Below are 14,839 nucleotides of genomic sequence, written 5' to 3'. Positions count from 1 at the left end.
TGTTCTTATAGGCAGAAAGAGCTCAGGAATATGAGACCAGTTTGCAATCTTTTAGCAGTTTCCTTAAGAGGAAACATGACCTCTGCAGGAAAAGCCTAAAAGTATGTAGCATTTTCTTAGGTATCAGACTCCCATAGCACCAGGCCAGCCAAAGACTCAACCATTCTCTCGTACTGATCTGTACCCCTGGAGCCATAAGTCAAATAAGAATGGCAGGAGTGACATCTTGTCCTAAAGGCATGTATAACAATCCATAAGACACCAGGTCTTTATGTGCTATAACTCTTCATTCTCCTCTCTCCAGAAAAGGAATTATTTCCTGGATTACAACAATGCCCTGGAATGGATCATCTACACAACGAGTATCGTCTTTGTGCTGCCCTTGTTTCTCAATATCCCAGCTCATGTACAGTGGCAATGTGGAGCCATATCAATATTCTTCTACTGGATGAACTTCCTACTGTATCTTCAACGGTGAGACCAATTTGAGTGATTTCCACATCCTTTAAGCATTTTAGTATCAAAAGAACTGTTGAGTCTCATCCTCAAGCAAATATGAATCTCCCTTTCCCAGTGGATGAACCCACACCAAAGGGCATTTGGGGACACAAACCTGGCACTATAGGCACTATAGTCTTATATATATGGAGAGAGAGGGAGAAAGAGAGAGAGAGAGAGAGAGAGAGAGAGAGAATATTCTAATATGTATCAGAATACAGAAATTTGAGGTATTAGAAAGGGGTGCAGATATGGGACGGGATCTAAATATTATTAAAACATATTTAAATAAATCACCAAAAAATCAATAAAGATAAAAAATAAAGAACATGCAACAGATTTTTAAAAATTTGTTTTTATTGAATTTTTGTGTATTTCATACAGACAGAACATCTCAAATGATCTTAATCATCTTTATACCCCTGTCCCCACCAGCACCCTCCCATAGGACCCCCCACTGGAACCCATATACTCTATCATCTGAGTTAAGGCCCACTGTGTCAAGTCAGTGTCCCTAGATGTTCCCCAGTGCAAGTAATCAGTAATCAGTTGCCAATATTTCTTCAGCTAAGATTGGGGTCTGCTTTCCTCAGTTCTATGCTGGTTTTTTTTTTCTGCAACAGACAGATTTTTAAATATGCCACAAAGTGTGAAAGGATTAAGAAAAGAACAACACAGGGAAAAATCCCACCCAATAAAGAAGAACTATTAGAAGTGACATGAATTTATGAATTTACATCTGACTTTTTGCTTGTTTCCAGTCATTTTAAAATGTGAAGATACATCAATAGTCTAACCCTGGAAGGTACAGGGCTCTGGAGTCCAGTGGACAGTCCAATATGTCAATTTGTGTGCTACTGAAATTTGAAATTTAGGACTAATTAATTCATTTTATATATGTTAGTGTGTGGAGGGGTGGCCATGTGCATTTAACATGCTGTGGATTTAACAACATCCCTCTCATGTACCCACAGCAGCTGATCTCCATCTTCAGTGTGACAACCAAAAATGTCTACAGACAGGGCCATATGTCCCCTCAGTGCCAAATCTGTCTGGATCTAGACAATGCTAGATTAAATGTGGGCATACATGGAAAGAAAATTGTTGGCTATTCATATTTCACCTGGTATTATTTGATAAGTATTTAGTTTGCTTAAAACACCTAAAATTAATTAATATAAGGAAAGACAATAAAAAAATCTAGTTCAAGCTATGTGATATGGCACATGCCTATAGTCCTTTGAGAGGCAGAGACAGAGATGATCAAAAGTTCAAGCCAACCTGGGCTACATAGTGAGATCTTGTCTCAAAAAAGGCTAATTCAAGAGAGGGCAACTAGGCTAAGTTATTCTTGCCATTGTTAATGCTGAGCTAAACACTTTTTACAGTCGTTATAGCAAGAACTAAATGTTAGGACCTGCGTTGTGTAACAGAAGAAACTGAAACACGGAATTAGGACAACTTATTGAAGATTTCAGCTGGTAAATCAAAACACTGGTTGGACCGAAGTATTGTGTCTACAGGGATGTACTTCCCCCACTGTTTCATCTAAATTGCAGTAAAGAGTGCAGGAATACAGAGTGAAGTTTGGCCCCTCAGGGAGGATGTGGTTTGGGGAGAAGAGCAGTGGCCCTGAATGAAAGCATGTGCAAGTGGGGCTCCTTTTGCTTCATCCTTATCAGTGATCTCTCTACATTGCTGGGTCTCTTGGGCAATGTAGCTAAAGTTCCTTTCGTGTTTTTCTAAAATTGTGTTTTCTGTTTGACACATAATATATGTACACATTTATCAATGTATGAGGGAGTGATTTTTTTTTTTTTTTTACATCTTATAACTTGTTTAAAGAGGCCAGATTATCTAACCAAGCATTTTACAGTGCAGGCTGCTGGAGGTGGGTCTTAAGGATGGGTAAGGCCTGCACTCTGGGCCCTATCCTGGGGACTTTTGCAAGCTCATTTACTCAGTCTCTGTAAGTCACACAATTTCTGACTTGAATTCATTTATATAAAAACTGGTGTTTTCTTTGTTACTGGAAAGTGATGATTTTTCTTTCCCACTTTGGGTAAATCACTATCCAGTGGTGAATCGAAAATATGATGAAAAAATCACATTAACAAGACAGAAAGAAGCAATTTGATGAACAGTTTGAAAGGAAGACTTTGTTACTCATGAATTTGCATTTCTTTATTTTTCAAAATAACTGGCTTTAGTGATTGCATGTATGAAATCTATTACCTGGAACAATACATGTAAAATACCTAATGAAACACACTTTGACCTCCAAGTGAGCAAATATTTTAATACATTTTACTTTTCTAGGTTTGAGAATTGCGGAATTTTCATTGTTATGTTGGAGGTGATATTTAAAACGCTGTTGAGATCGACGGGGGTGTTCATCTTCCTTCTTTTGGCTTTTGGACTCAGCTTTTATGTGCTCCTGAATTTACAAGTGAGATATTTACATTACTAGCTGACTTCATCAGTATTAACATATTGGGAAATCATTATCAATATATTTATGAAATATATATTTATACTTAAATATCAATGCCCTAGTAAATTTATAACATTAACCAAACAATTTTTATCTGATAGATCATCAAATGATTTTATTGTAGAAAAAGTATAATTTTACTAGGATAATTTTTCCATGATCAATAATTTGTAAAAGCACAAAAATGTGATATGTGCTTAAAAACATTTTTGATGACTTAGCAGTTTATTAATATTTCTCATGACTGCATCTCAATAGCTATGTAACTGATTTTAAAAAATACTCTTGGTAAAATGCTCATGATTTTACTCTCCAGGACACGTTTTCATCATATACATTTTTTATTTTGTGTTTATTTCTCTGTCCTCAGGATGCCTTCAGCTCTCCATTGCTTTCCTTAATCCAGACCTTCAGTATGATGCTAGGAGACATCAATTATCGAGATTCCTTCCTAGAACCGTTCTTAAGAAAAAAATTGGCATATCCAATTCTTTCTTTTGGACAACTTATTGCCTTCACCATGTTTGTCCCAATTGTTCTCATGAATTTACTTGTAAGTAATTTATCCTTGGACTGTCCATTTCTTCACCACTTAGGACATTAAATATTGATAATTATTCTTAGCCTCTTAAATGTCCCTCTACTGAGGTTGTGTTGGTCAGCTTCATGTTGGTAAAGCGCAACTAATTCATAAAGAGAGGTTTAACGGCTCATCGTTTCTGTGTTCAAAGGTACTGTGTCCAGATCATGGGAAGATACTCTTGATTTCTGCCTCCCTCCTTTTCTTCTTCTATCTGTAATTACTTGCCTCTCACCTCTCTAAACAGTTGGCATGTGCACTCATAGCCACTTGATCTCAATCCCTGCAGTCATCCAAAGAGTCTACTACTATCTTGCATCTCTGCCTAATCCTTCCTACACTTTTTAATACAAGGATGGCTAATTAAAAGCAGGACATTTTATTTTAAGAGTGGGCCTGTTAAACTATTTCTGCAACTCTTTAGAAGCTTTAACCTAGCCAGACCCATCAGCATTGCACGCTTTTGATCTTCCCCAGCTCTCCTTAGTCGGAAGTTTCACCTTTGCTTCCTGGCTCTGGAACCTGGAGCAGGCAGGCTTTTTTTCTTGGAAGACCCTGCAACCATAGGTCAATTCTAAGCTTTCAAAGCTCAGTTCTGGCATCATCTCCTGAGCAGACATCCTTAACCAATGCCCTCATCCCCATCACTTTGGTCTGAACTGGATACCACCTCTGTGTTCTCAGCTTTGAGGCACAAATCAAAAAAATAATGACATCTACTTCTTAGGGTTTTGTGAAGATTAAATGAGCTAATAAACAACTCTGAAATAGTACCTGAGACAGGAGAAACATTCTATGCCTACTCATCCTATGAGATGTGAACAATTGACCTGTTTCATGGCTAGGAAGCTTCGTTGTCTTCAGAGCTTAGGAAAGCATAGTTGTGTACATGAAACAGCATGTGCCACATGATCAGTTTAGATGGGAGGCATCTGGAGCTCTTAGCTAAAGCACTGCAAATTCAAAATCACAAGCTTGTCAAATAAAACTTATGAATTATGCATACAGAGTTGGTACTAATTTGAAATTCCTAAAATGTATTCTCCCACTGTTCATTCCTTCAGCAAATATTTTGCCGTCTTGCTATGTGCCCTGCTCCACTCTCCTCTAAGTATTGGTCACACAGAGGGATAGATAGATTCTTTCTCTCATGGAGATTCCAGGAGCTCGAGCTTCTTAAGAGTAGCTATTGGCTTCTCTTCTGGTGAAGCATGCAAGATACTGATTCAGCAAAGCCAGGGTGCAATGTCAAAAACTAAAGCGGGGGTTGGGGATTTAGCTCAGTGGTAGAGAGCTTGCTTAGCAAGCACAAGGCCCTGGGTTTGGTCCTCAGCTCTGGAAAAAAAAAGACAAAAAACTAAAGTGAAAGAGTGAAAGAAGCACACTAACTCAATTGGATTGAGCAAACAGCCTCCCTTGATCTAATACTGTCTAGCCATGGATGTTGAGGCGTTCCTAGGTAGAGTCTCACCATCCCAGGAAAAGTTCTTTTCTTAATACTGAACATACATAAGGTATAAACTGTCTATTCTCCAAGCTTAGTGTTTCAATTTTTCCATGTTGTCAAGTCACTTTTATCAGCTGTAGCTGTTAAACTCCTAGAGTTCCTAACCACATTGTGTGGTATACCGAATCGCGTTTGATAGCATATCACTCTGTCTTCTCCAAAACTAAGTTTTATTTTAAAATGAATTTTAGCTTAATCCATATGTCCTACAACTTCATGATAAGAGTTAAGGTTATTGGGTCCAGCAATGTGGTCATCTCTTTTACAAAAGAATCTATGCTTGCAGTCTTCTGTAAAGTATATTAACAAAATATTGCAAGACCACTACACTACCAGTAGATCTTATGCCCACTCCTCCACTTTGGCAGAGAGACCTTGCCATGATTTGAGCATTTTTGTCCTTTCACAATGTACATGTTGATACCTAATCATAAGGTGATATTATTGAAAAGTGTGGCCTCTGGAGGACATGATGACAGAGCACTCATGAACAGCCTATATAAAAGGTGTATGGGAGCTTGATATACCTTTCTTGCCTCTACCACTTAAGAATATGTAGAAGACACACAAGAGACACTGAGTCCACTAGCACCTTCATTTCAGACCACTCAGAACTGTGAAGAATAAGTTCATTTTATATACTACTCAGTCTAAGTTATTTTATTATTGAAGCCTGAACAGAATAAGACCAACCTTAAGTACATTTTCAGTGAGCCATGATTAATCTTTATATCATACTCTAGATTGGTTTGGCAGTTGGTGACATTGCTGAGGTTCAGAAACATGCATCGTTAAAAAGGATTGCTATGCAGGTAAGCGTAATACTTATTTAAAGCCTTTCAAAATTTACTCTACCATAGTTACTTATATGTAAGAATAGCTGATTTTCTAAGGACATGGTTACTTAATATAGACATTATCTCCATATTGAAGAGTTCTCTTCTGCATGTGTGTGTGTGTGTGTGTGTGTTCTCTGGCATTCCTATTATAATCAAAGTATTAATAGTATACTATTTCATAGTATAAGGAACTATGAAAAAATATTCTGGAAAATCTATGCAGAAAAATTTAGAAACTGTCTGGATCCTTTTTCAGGTTAACATGTGGCCAACTAAGTAGCTAGATTAGCTGCTGGACCAAAAACATCACTGTTGTGAAGTTTGTTCGTGCGTGCGTGCGTGCGTGTGTGTGTGTGTGTGTGTGTGTGTATTCTAAGATAAGGGCTCCCTATGTAGCCCAGGCTTACCTTGAACTCATTTTGTAGCCCATACTGGGATGAGTCAGAATTTTGAAAGATGGTGGGCAGTAGATGTTGAGATGCTAGGGTGTAGCTCCGTGGAAAAGCCTTTTGCCTAACATATGCAAGGCATTGAGTTTGATCCTCAGTAACACATACACATACACAGAAAGAGAGGGGCTAAGCATTGATAAAGGATGGGCCAAGAGCTAGTAGGGTAGATAGCTAAGGTGATATTGTGAGAACCCTGGCCTAAAAGGATGGCTCTTGGGGATGGGTGATAGTGTTGCCCAGGTGGTGGAAGGCCCGACCCACAACAAAGAAACGCCTTAGCACTGAAAGAAAGGTCAGTAAATAAAATGCTTCAAGTTGTTTTCTTAATGTGTGAAGAGTTATTCTCCGCCCTCACAAGATGAAGATAACAGAAGTGGGGCCTAAGGAAGCTTGGCCAGCATAGCTGCTGTGCATAAATCAGGACATGGACATCTGTTTTCATTTTGCTGGACTGATGAATGCTTCTACAAGGTGTAAGATTTCCAGATGCTAACTAACAATCTTATCAATAAATCCGACATGCATTTTAGGTGGAACTTCATACCAACTTGGAGAAAAAGCTGCCATTCTGGTACTTACGCAAAGTAGACCAGAAGTCTACCATAGTGTATCCCAACAGACCCAGACATGGAAGGATGTTAGTAAGTACACTTAAGAAAGAGCATCCTAAATGATGCTGCCTGGCATTCATTCATTGTGCTGACCTTATTGGTGTCCTTGTGAAGGTTTGAATCTATCTACTCTACCTGTGGGAAAGAAGTTGCTGTGCTTTTTAAAGGATACCAACCATTACATGAAAGTAATGGGATGTTGGGAGGGAGACATCTGTCCATTCATAGTATCACATCCCTGTGAGAGCAAACGTGGGTGGAGAAGGTGTACCCTTCTAGTAGCTTCCTAACTGAGTAGGAATACGTCATTTGTTTTCCCCAGTCACCTGCCATATAAGATGTATAGATTTATAGCCATATGTTTGTATATGTCTTAAGTGATATATAGAATGCGCAATAAAGAACACACATAGATATACTATAGAAGACATGTAGTTATCAAAGACCAAGCCCAGCCAGGAAATTATAACAGAGAGGACCATACTAAGAGTCAGAAATTCTGGGTGCTAATTCTGACTAGCCTGGGCTCCCCAATCTCTATCAAAGTCTTTCCTGAGGTTTTTGCAAGTTGCTTTACCATGTGTAGTCACAAATGATAATTGAGTATCAATTTAAACTTTAACTCCACACTATCTCCTCACCTTGTTCATGGTTGTGATCATCACCTAAAAACAGAATATCCAGCAATTTGCTTCTCTAGCTGAGAGCTTACTTTTTGTGGTTCAGGCCCCTGTACGCAACTGCCTCCACAACATCTCCACTTCTCTGTCTTAAAATAAATTCAAATTTAGCAGGCCCCAAACCAAGCTTCATTCCTGCCATGCCTCAGTCCCTTTTGAAACCTCCTTCAGGGGAACAGTGAAAAGATCCCAGCCCAAGCTGGCCATGCTTAACATCTCCCTCCCTGTTCCTTTCCTGTGGTCCACTCATCTCCATATTTAGTCCATTTGACTTTCTTGTTGACCTGGACTCCTAGAATTATCTCATTCTTGGTCATTTAATTTTTACCTTTAACCATCTCTAGTCACCTACCGTTTAAAGGACACTCAATTAAGCTGGGGTGTGGCTCATTGGTAAAGCGCTTCCCTGGCATGTGAAAAGCCTTGAGTTCAATCTCTAGTCCTAGAAAAAATAGAGGGCACTAAACTTAAAAATTATTAAGATGTAATGCCAGAAATGTCTATATGTGAAATTTTGTTCAGTAGTTGGATTAATAAATCTTTATAGAATACTATTGTGTATGATGCTTGAGAATTTAGGAAAGATACATAGAGTTAAGCCCTTTCTTAAACAATCCTCCCCCATTTATGTCTTCTATGTTATTTGCATATTTCACTTTCCACATATGTATGACCTTACTGATAGCTTTTGACATTATTGTTTCTCATAGTGGACTGGGAGCTCTTTGAGGGTTACAGCAGTGGTTTATGAATATTTGTCCTACTGAGCCTGACTTAGAGACAGACTTTTGGTACATACTTGTGAAATAGTTCCTGAATTCAATTTGACTTTAGTAACTATCATGTTTTATCCCACAGCGATTTTTTCATTACTTTCTTTGTACCCAAGAAGCAAGACAAGAAATACCAAATACTGATACATGTTTGGAAATGGAAATATTGAAACAGAAATACCGGTAGGTACTTTTCCATCTATTGGCATGTAAAAAATTTAAAATTCTTAAATTATAATGTATTGGGAACAGTTACATTACACACTGGTCTTTATTTCCTATTGGAAATCAGGCTTTATTGAAGGATAGGGCTAAGCACTAAGAATCAGGAGACATTTTTTAGACCCAACAATTTATTTGTTGCTATTCACTAACCAGTTTACCTTGTAAGGAATAAGTGAGTAAAAATTAAATGGGAAGAGCTGGAGGGAGGGAATGGGCATGGATTTGATCAAAACACCTTATATGTATGTACAGAATTCTCAATAAAATTTTATAAAGTTAAAAAGTGCTTCCTTAAAACTGGGAAAAAAATAAATGCTGATTTCCTCACTCTCGGTTGCATTCTCATAAGTGTATTCTTCATAAGCTGTCTGAGTTCATATAACAAAGCCCTAAAAGGCTTGAGGATTTCTGGAGTTGCTATGCAGTAGACAGGGGACAAGCATGAGGGCTTTATGGCTTGTTTTCCTGAACTTAGGTTCCTAAACAACATTTACTATGAACATGAGAAAGCTGTTCAACCTCTCTGCACAAGTTTCAAGTTAGTAACTGGGATAAAACCAATAGGCCACAAACTACTCATGTAACTTTGAGAAAACTGCTTAAACTTCAAGAATGTGGTGACTACTATGAGGCTATAATCTGAGCACAGTTAATCTGATACAGAACATTGAAAATAGGCTCACGACACATGTATGTTCTTATAGGCTGAAGGACCTCACTTCGCTCTTGGAAAAGCAGCATGAGCTGATCAAACTCATCATTCAGAAGATGGAGATCATCTCAGAGACAGAAGATGAAGATAACCACTGTTCTTTCCAAGACAAGTTCAAAAAAGAGCGGCTAGAACAAATGCATAGCAAATGGAATTTTGTGTTGAACGCAGTTAAGACAAAAACACAGTATCCCAATTACTAGTTATCCAGATCTTGAATGGGGCTTCTTGTGGGGGTGGGGCACTGTTTGATTTACTGCACTGAATTTCAATTTGGAAAGAGCAAAGAAACAGAAATTTGATTGATGTTGCTGCATAGAAAAATATGGTTCCTATGAATTATCTCTCTATAGATATATATGCTCATATTTTCTGCCAATCACTGTGTATTAAGAATATGCTTACTGATGTAGTGAAATTGAACTTTAATAAATGATAATCTCATTTGAATGGATAGAAACCAAATTTGCTAGAACATACAGTATGAAAGACAAGAAGTATTAAATATAACTATTAAGACAAAACACAAATGTCAATATTAGATTCCTGCTTGATAATTATATGACATGAGATGCCTTAGATAATTGTACCAACTGCTATCACATGAAAAGGTTTCCTGTGTTTGAAAACCCTGGGGTAGGACCCTGTGATCTCTGTTCCTACTATAATTAAATAACAGTCCCACCCTTTCTTGCTTGTCTCATCATATCTGATGTCACTTTGAGCTATATAGCTGAAGCCCTAATTAGTAGACCTATGATAAGAGTGAATGTTGTGGCAGATCATATCTGTTTCCTCCCTGTTTGTGCTTGACAATCATGGTAGTTTAAATGAGAAATACCCTCTTTACATAAGCTCATTCATTGGAACACTTAGCTCCCAGCTTGTGGCACTGTTTGGGGAGGTGAGGTGATAGAACCTTTAAAAAGTGCAGCCCTGGAAGAAATATGTCACTAGGGGTAGGCTTTGAGGGGTTACAGCCCCACCCTGCTTCCTGCTTGCTTTCCCTGCTTTCTCTGTGTGAATGGAAATGTGATCATCCAGCTCCCTGGTCTGTAGTCTGCTCCTATGCCCTCCCTGCCATTATGGACTCTCCCTCTGTAACTGGAAGCCAAAATAAACTTTCTTTCTCATGTTGCTTTTGTTCATGGTGTTTTCTCATAGCAACAGAAAGTAACTAGTACCCCAAAGGTAAGCCTATATAGTCATTTCTCAGGATATATATATATATATATATATATATATATATATATATATATACTGCATTTAGCTTTTTGAAAACTGCAAATATGCCTCCATCAGCTCTTCACTTTATGCCTCATTGGGCATCTGAAAGCCCTTCTTATGCTTTATTTTATCCTCCCCTGCATCCCAATGCCCATGTTTGTTCCCTCAGCAATTCAGGAGACAATTATCCCAATGACTATGTCTTTGGCTGTGGGTGTGTCCTTGTACAATGTATGAACAGTGGTGTATACATCCATGTCACTGTTTTGTGGTGCTTATTCTATGTGCTACTTTTTTCCACTGGACTTTACACTTAGAAGATGAAGCTTGCCATATGCTCCTCTAGTACAAGGCCTCTGGCACCTGCTTGCCATCTCATTTTGTGTGCCCACCACAATGGAGTTACCTAGTTTAAGACATGGACATCTTGGTGCCTTCTACCTCCTTGTTGTCACATGCATTCAGTACAAATTCAGTACTCAGTGCCCCACAGTGATTTGTCATATTTTAAAATCAGACATTTTTACATTTGTGGTCTAACAGAACACATAACTTAGAGATAATGCTATAGGTGCCTTCATCTTTGATGTGAATATCTTTGTTTTCCTAAAGTAATAAAACTGGAGATCCTTAACTCAGGGCAATAAACAGACATCTCCTCATTATAAAACCAAGTCCTTCACAGGCCTCAAATTCTGTACAGTATGTATTTTAAAGAAGGGTATAAATCTTCTGCCTTACTGAGCATCAAGAGCATGTGAAACATTCTCCCACAGCTGTTGCAGAGAATACTAAAATATATAGGTTGTATTATAATGACCGCAACAATCTGTAAGCTCCACAGAAACTTATAATTTGATGAGATATCATTTGCTTCCAGAAATTATACTTTCACCTCCAAACACCATTTATTCTGTCCGATCCACTGCTTCTCTTTCTGACAGCTGCCTTGCTGTTTACATCCCTGAAGTCTGTTCTTGACCATCTCATTACCATCAGAGTTTTGCTTAGAAGCTTAGAATTGGCAAACTGACAGAATCTCTTTTCTCCCTTCACACAAAGCACAGTCTTCTATTTCCATAGTTTTTCAAATTAAACACATGCAACCTGAATTTAGTGGAAGAGCTACGCACAAACCAGATTTTGGCTTCCTGCTTTCCATCAATGATACTGGCATTCTCTCGGGCTCCTAGATTTGAATCTGACATATACATCAAGACACGTTGAGGCACTCTTTCTAAAGCAGAGCTCTAAGGTTTCATATCCATTCAGGGGTGATATCTCAGAGGTAGAATGCTTTCATATCATGTGCCCTAGGTCCATCCTCAATACTACCAAATGAATTATAAATAAAATGTCATAAAGACTTTTGTTCTGGAAAAATAACCTAACCTTCTTAATTTGGCTCCTCAATATAATTTATCTTTTTATCTTTTTCTTTCTTGCTCTTGATCCAAAATGTTCAAGTTTTCCCACCTCCCTACCTCTACTGTCTTACACTCAACCTATCCTTTCTCTAGAGCTTTCAAAGTTCAGTTTATGTGGCACCTCCATGTAGGAACCCTCCTGAATGATCCAGTATGATTGTTTCCTGCCTCTTGTGAACTGATATACATGGCTTTTCCTCTTCTACTTCTGCCTTTAATGGTAACTATTATTTGCACCCCTCTTTGAGGCACAGAGTAGACTTCTGAAGTTCATGGTCCACTCATCAATTTTAGGTGATAAAATCAGTGAAAATAACATATTTAGACCAGAAAAGGATAGTTTAAAAAATGTCTCAGAAAAGTACTCTAATGTCCTTAATAGTATTTGTCCTGTGTCCTAGAGAGCAACTGACTTATTTCTAAATAGTGGACAAGTCACAAAAGCCAGACTTTTCTGCCTTTTCCTCCACTGCTTCAACCTGGGTTGTTTTATGATTTTTGACTATGGTCAGCATGAGCAATGAAGTTTGTACTTTAAAATATGATAACTTTTGCCTTCATATTGACTCTGGTTCCTCTTAGTCAGTAACGCTATTATATCAAACATCTTCAAAGTGATGATAATACCATACATTCCTTGTGGTGCTGGGTAGGTTTGGACAACATGCACACAGGGTATCTAGCTCAGTAAATGCTATTGAAATGTAAGAAAATGGGCATAGCATAAAGGCAATCACAAAGCACTGGGATTTTCTCATCCTGCCAATTACTCATTGAATTTCCTTGAAGTTGACTAGTTGGCATCTGTAACAGACTGAAGCTCCTAGATAATTTTGGAGCTCAATATCCTAGCTCGAGAAAACTTCTATTAAAACAATATTTCAGTGTTTTTATCTTTACTTTTGTCTTAGACTTAAATCAGCAATAATTAATGAAGCATCAACTCTACTACTCACCGTAGACCAACATCACTATTTTTTTTCCTTTGGTTCACTTATGTATTTAGGAATGGAAAAATTTATAATGCAAATTTTACTCATTAAAAAACTTAGATACAAATTACAACATTACAGATAACCCTTTGTTTCACATGGTATCCTTAAAGACTCAAGTATGAATACTCAGGTAAGTGTTACACAAATTGGAAGTATCTTGGAATTTTTAAGTATATTTCAATACATAAAATTTTATGCATGCTTTAAACACAGTATTTTTTTAAATGAGAATTTAAACAAAAAGTATGACCAGCACCAGCATTTAAGTTTTCTGATTTTAATATTAGTCTGACATAGTGTTAGTAACCATGCTGCACTGAAACATGTAATGGTACATTCTGAATCATGATGTGTTAAATATAATACCCCATATCCCCAGAATATCTAAGCTGGTCATAAAGTTATCAATGTGTAAGTACATATGCATAATCAATTATAGGCATCCTGTTGTATAAACTGCTGTTCAGCAATACACAGACTGCCTCAGATTTATGCTTATAGGTAGAAATTCAAATATACCAATCATATAGCATGTCCTGAAAATATGGGTACATTTTAAAACATTAAGACAATCCTGTTAACCATAGAGTCCCACAGTATGAGTAATAAGAACCTACATGGAAAGAAAAAAACAGAAAGAAAAAAGTATTCTTTTTAAAAAAACAGAAACAAAACAAAACAAAAAAACCAAACCCTAATCAGCATAGTGCATGACTGACTCAACATAGTTCCCAGGAAAGAGTCCAGTCACTCGATTGCAGACTCCTTCAAACCAGCCATCGTCATTCTTCTTTATAACATAGATGATTGCATCCTCCTTAAACGACAGCTCATCGTCCTTGTCTTCTGTATAATCATATATTGCAACAACTTTCTCAATATAGTTCTTGGGGGCCCATGCAGGATCCCCATCTGCATAGGAGTCACTGTACTGAACTACTGCAGCTTCCTCATCTTCATAGTCCACTGGAGGTGGTGGTGGTGGAGGTGGAGAGTCATCAAACATGGGAATGTCATCTGGTGGAGGTGGTGGTGGCGGATTTGGGCTATCAGCAACTGGGCCGACAGTAGGGGAGTACCCGGCGGGGGCACGGTGGCTGCTGGTGGGGCCGTGAGCTCAGTCGTCGCGATCTCTGGTGTGTTCACTTCCGCGCGGGGAAGCGATGCAGAGCGGTGGAAAATGGCAGAGCTGCAGATGCTTCTAGAGGAGGAGATCCCTTCCGGCAAGAGGGCGCTGATAGAGAGCTACCAGAACCTGACCCGGGTGGCAGACTACTGTGAAAACAACTACACACAGGCTACAGACAAGAGAAAAGCTCTGGAAGAGACCAAAGCGTACACAATCCAATCTCTAGCTAGTGTTGCTTATCAAATAAATGCATTGGCCAACAATGTTCTCCAGCTGCTGGACATCCAGGCCTCTCAGCTTCGGAGAATGGAATCTTCCATCAATCATATCTCACAGGTAATAGCTTATAAAAATCTTTTAGGTTCATGCTTAATCAAATGGCAGCATGTGTCTTAAGTATAGTCATCCATTGCTTAATTATGAGGATGCATGCAAAGAAATCTGTCATTCAGAGATTTTGTTGTGGTGTGTACATGCTGGAGAGCACCTACACAAACCTGGATGGTATAGAAATCCATCCACCATTTGGATGATCACTTAAGAGTAGGAAGTGCAGGGTGTATGAGGCTGTTGGCATAGCATAACAGTTTTTCATAATTTTCTTTTGTTTCTAAATGGAAGTATTCTACTTTGATACAGTGATTTAAAAGTGTTGTATGGAATTGGAGAGATGGCTTAGTGGTTAAGAGT

General features: G+C 38.2%; 2 protein-coding genes across 2 annotated transcripts in view; both read left to right on the top strand.

Annotated features, from left to right (window-relative positions):
• The window catches only part of Trpa1 (transient receptor potential cation channel subfamily A member 1), a 51,291-nt gene extending 40,801 nt beyond the window's left edge, over positions 1–10,490 (top strand). The window contains exons 21-27 of the mRNA XM_029553975.1: positions 305–474; positions 2,818–2,947; positions 3,363–3,545; positions 5,823–5,891; positions 6,901–7,011; positions 8,520–8,617; positions 9,364–10,490. Coding sequence (XP_029409835.1) covers positions 305–474; positions 2,818–2,947; positions 3,363–3,545; positions 5,823–5,891; positions 6,901–7,011; positions 8,520–8,617; positions 9,364–9,574 — 972 coding nt within the window. The 3' untranslated portion in view covers positions 9,575–10,490. The remainder of the gene's footprint in view (positions 1–304; positions 475–2,817; positions 2,948–3,362; positions 3,546–5,822; positions 5,892–6,900; positions 7,012–8,519; positions 8,618–9,363) is intronic.
• Positions 10,491–14,153: 3,663 nt separating this feature from the next.
• Positions 14,154–14,839, top strand: part of LOC115066922 (abl interactor 1-like) — an 878-nt gene continuing 192 nt past the window's right edge. The window contains exon 1 of the mRNA XM_029553997.1: positions 14,154–14,485. Within this exon, the coding sequence (XP_029409857.1) occupies positions 14,201–14,485 (285 nt within the window). The 5' untranslated portion in view covers positions 14,154–14,200. The remainder of the gene's footprint in view (positions 14,486–14,839) is intronic.

Source organism: Nannospalax galili, unplaced genomic scaffold (assembly GCF_000622305.1).
Source record: "Nannospalax galili isolate Female #2095 unplaced genomic scaffold, S.galili_v1.0 scaffold102, whole genome shotgun sequence".
In the NCBI taxonomy this organism is placed as follows: Eukaryota; Metazoa; Chordata; class Mammalia; order Rodentia; family Spalacidae; genus Nannospalax; species Nannospalax galili.
Note: the sequence above shows the minus strand (reverse complement) of the source record. Positions and strands in the feature narration are given on the sequence as shown.